A 1,891-nucleotide genomic window follows, 5' to 3' on the forward strand; every position below is an offset into this window, starting at 1 on the left:
CGCATTCGGCTCAACAAGGGTATCAAGGCTGACCTCCAGGTTTGGCTGAAGTTTTTGTCCGGCTTCAACGGGGTCTCCTTTTGGCAGGACGCCCTGGACCTGGGCCCGAGCTTGCAAGTACATTCGGATGCGGCTGGGAGCCTGGGGTTCGGGGTCTATTTTAGGGGGCACTGGTGCGCTCAGCGCTGGCCCCCCTCCTGGGCGGGCTCGGGGATCCTCAGGGACCTTACTTTCTTGGAACTTTTTCCCATCGTGGTTGCTGTGGTCATTTGGGGGCCACAACTGCGGGACAGGCGGGTCACTTTTTGGTGTGACAACCTAGCAACGGTCAAGGTCATCAACCGGCAGTCCTCTCGCTCTGAGCGGGTTATGTGCCTCATCCGCCGCTTCGTGCTAACATGCCTCGCTGCTAACATTACCTTCTCAGCCCGCCATGTTGCAGGTGTGGATAACGGATTGGCCGACGCACTATCTCGATTCCAGATGGAGAGGTTTTTCGCACTGGCTCCAGAGGCACGACGCACCCCCGACCCCTTCCCGGAGGAGCTGTGGCTGATTGGAGGGACGCCGTAATGCAGGGAGTATTGTGCTCGGTGGCCCCGGCCACCCTCCGGGCGTATTCGGCAGCTCTCACCCGCTTCCTGGCTTTTGCTGGAACCGCTGGGGGTGATGGGTCTTGGCCCACCTCTCAGGTCGTCGTCCTGCAGTACCTAGTGCATCTCAGGGGTTTGGGGCTTTCCCCTCGCTCCATGCGGAGAGATTTAGCAGCCCTCTCCTTTTTCAGTAAGGCCCAGGGCTTCCCCGACCCTTGCAGCGGGTTCATTGTCCGCCGGGCCCTTACGGGCTGGGCCAGGCTCGCCCCGCTTCCCCCGGACCGCAGGCGCCCCATCACACTGGACATCCTCGAGCGCGTGCTTCACGCTCTGCCCGGCCTTTGTTGGTCCCCAGGCGAGGCCCGGCTCTTTCGCGCCGCCTTCATGGTAGCCTTTTACGGTGCTTTCCGGGTTAGCGAGATCGTGGCTGGTTCCCGTTCCGACACCTCAGGCCGCGCCCTGGCAGCCTCGGACCTGACCTGTTCCCCCCGCCTCGTGACCATCACCCTGCGACGTTCCAAGACCGACCAGCGCGGCCGAGGGTCCACCGTCACGCTGCGGGCAGCTAGGCGCCGGGTGCTTTGCCCGGTTCGAGCGGTCAGGGCCTTCCTGGATTGCCGCCCCCCCGGCCCCGGGCCCCTCTTTATACATGAGGACGGGTCCCCCCTCTCTCGGTACCAGTTCTCCTCGGTGCTCAGGGCTTGCCTGCTGGCCGCGGGGCTTCCCCCCATGCAGTTTGGCTCACATTCATTTCGCATAGGGGCGGCAACCGTGGCCGCTGGCTTGGGGCTCCCACCGTCGGTCATTCAGTCCATCGGGCGCTGGCGCTCCAGCGCTTTCCGTTCCTATATTCGCCCCACCGGGGAGGCCTCGCACTAACGTTGTGGTTTGTCGTTATCTCAGGCAGGAGGAAGAGTGTTTGGGTGTGCGGCCACAGTATTGTCCACTGGGCGGGCAAGTACGCGGCTACCTCTGGCTGGGGCCAGCACCTGGGACTGGATGACCAACTCTGCGTCCGCTGGATGGGGGTCCGAGGCATGCTGTGGGAATCCCTCGTCCCCATGCTTGCGCACCAGGCCCGGCTGCAGCGCCCGCCGGACGCCATCGTAATTCAGCTAGGAGAGAACGACATCGGCAAGCGGGATTGCCCCGATCTGAAGCGGTCCATGTGCGCCGACTTGGAGCATCTTCAAGGACTCTTTCCTCGGACGACCTTCCTCTGGTCGGATCTGCTGCAGAGGCGGGTCTGGCGGGGGGCGCGCTGCCCCAGGAAGGTGGATGGCATCAGGCAGAGGCTG

General features: G+C 63.7%; 1 protein-coding gene across 1 annotated transcript; it reads left to right on the top strand.

Moving 5' to 3' along the window:
• Window positions 1-572: 572 nt before the first annotated feature.
• Window positions 573-1,472, top strand: LOC129326253 (integrase/recombinase xerD homolog). The gene has a single exon (XM_054974416.1). It carries the CDS (start codon window positions 573-575, stop codon window positions 1,470-1,472), a length of 900 nt encoding a protein of 299 aa, XP_054830391.1.
• Window positions 1,473-1,891: the final 419 nt, after the last annotated feature.

This window comes from Eublepharis macularius, chromosome 3 (genome assembly GCF_028583425.1).
Source record: "Eublepharis macularius isolate TG4126 chromosome 3, MPM_Emac_v1.0, whole genome shotgun sequence".
NCBI classification, from domain to species: domain Eukaryota; kingdom Metazoa; phylum Chordata; class Lepidosauria; order Squamata; family Eublepharidae; genus Eublepharis; species Eublepharis macularius.

Coding starts and splice junctions, on each gene's coding strand:
- LOC129326253 (XM_054974416.1), top strand. CDS start 573: ATGCAGGGAGTATTGTGCTCGGTGGCCCCGGCCACCCTCCGGGCGTAT.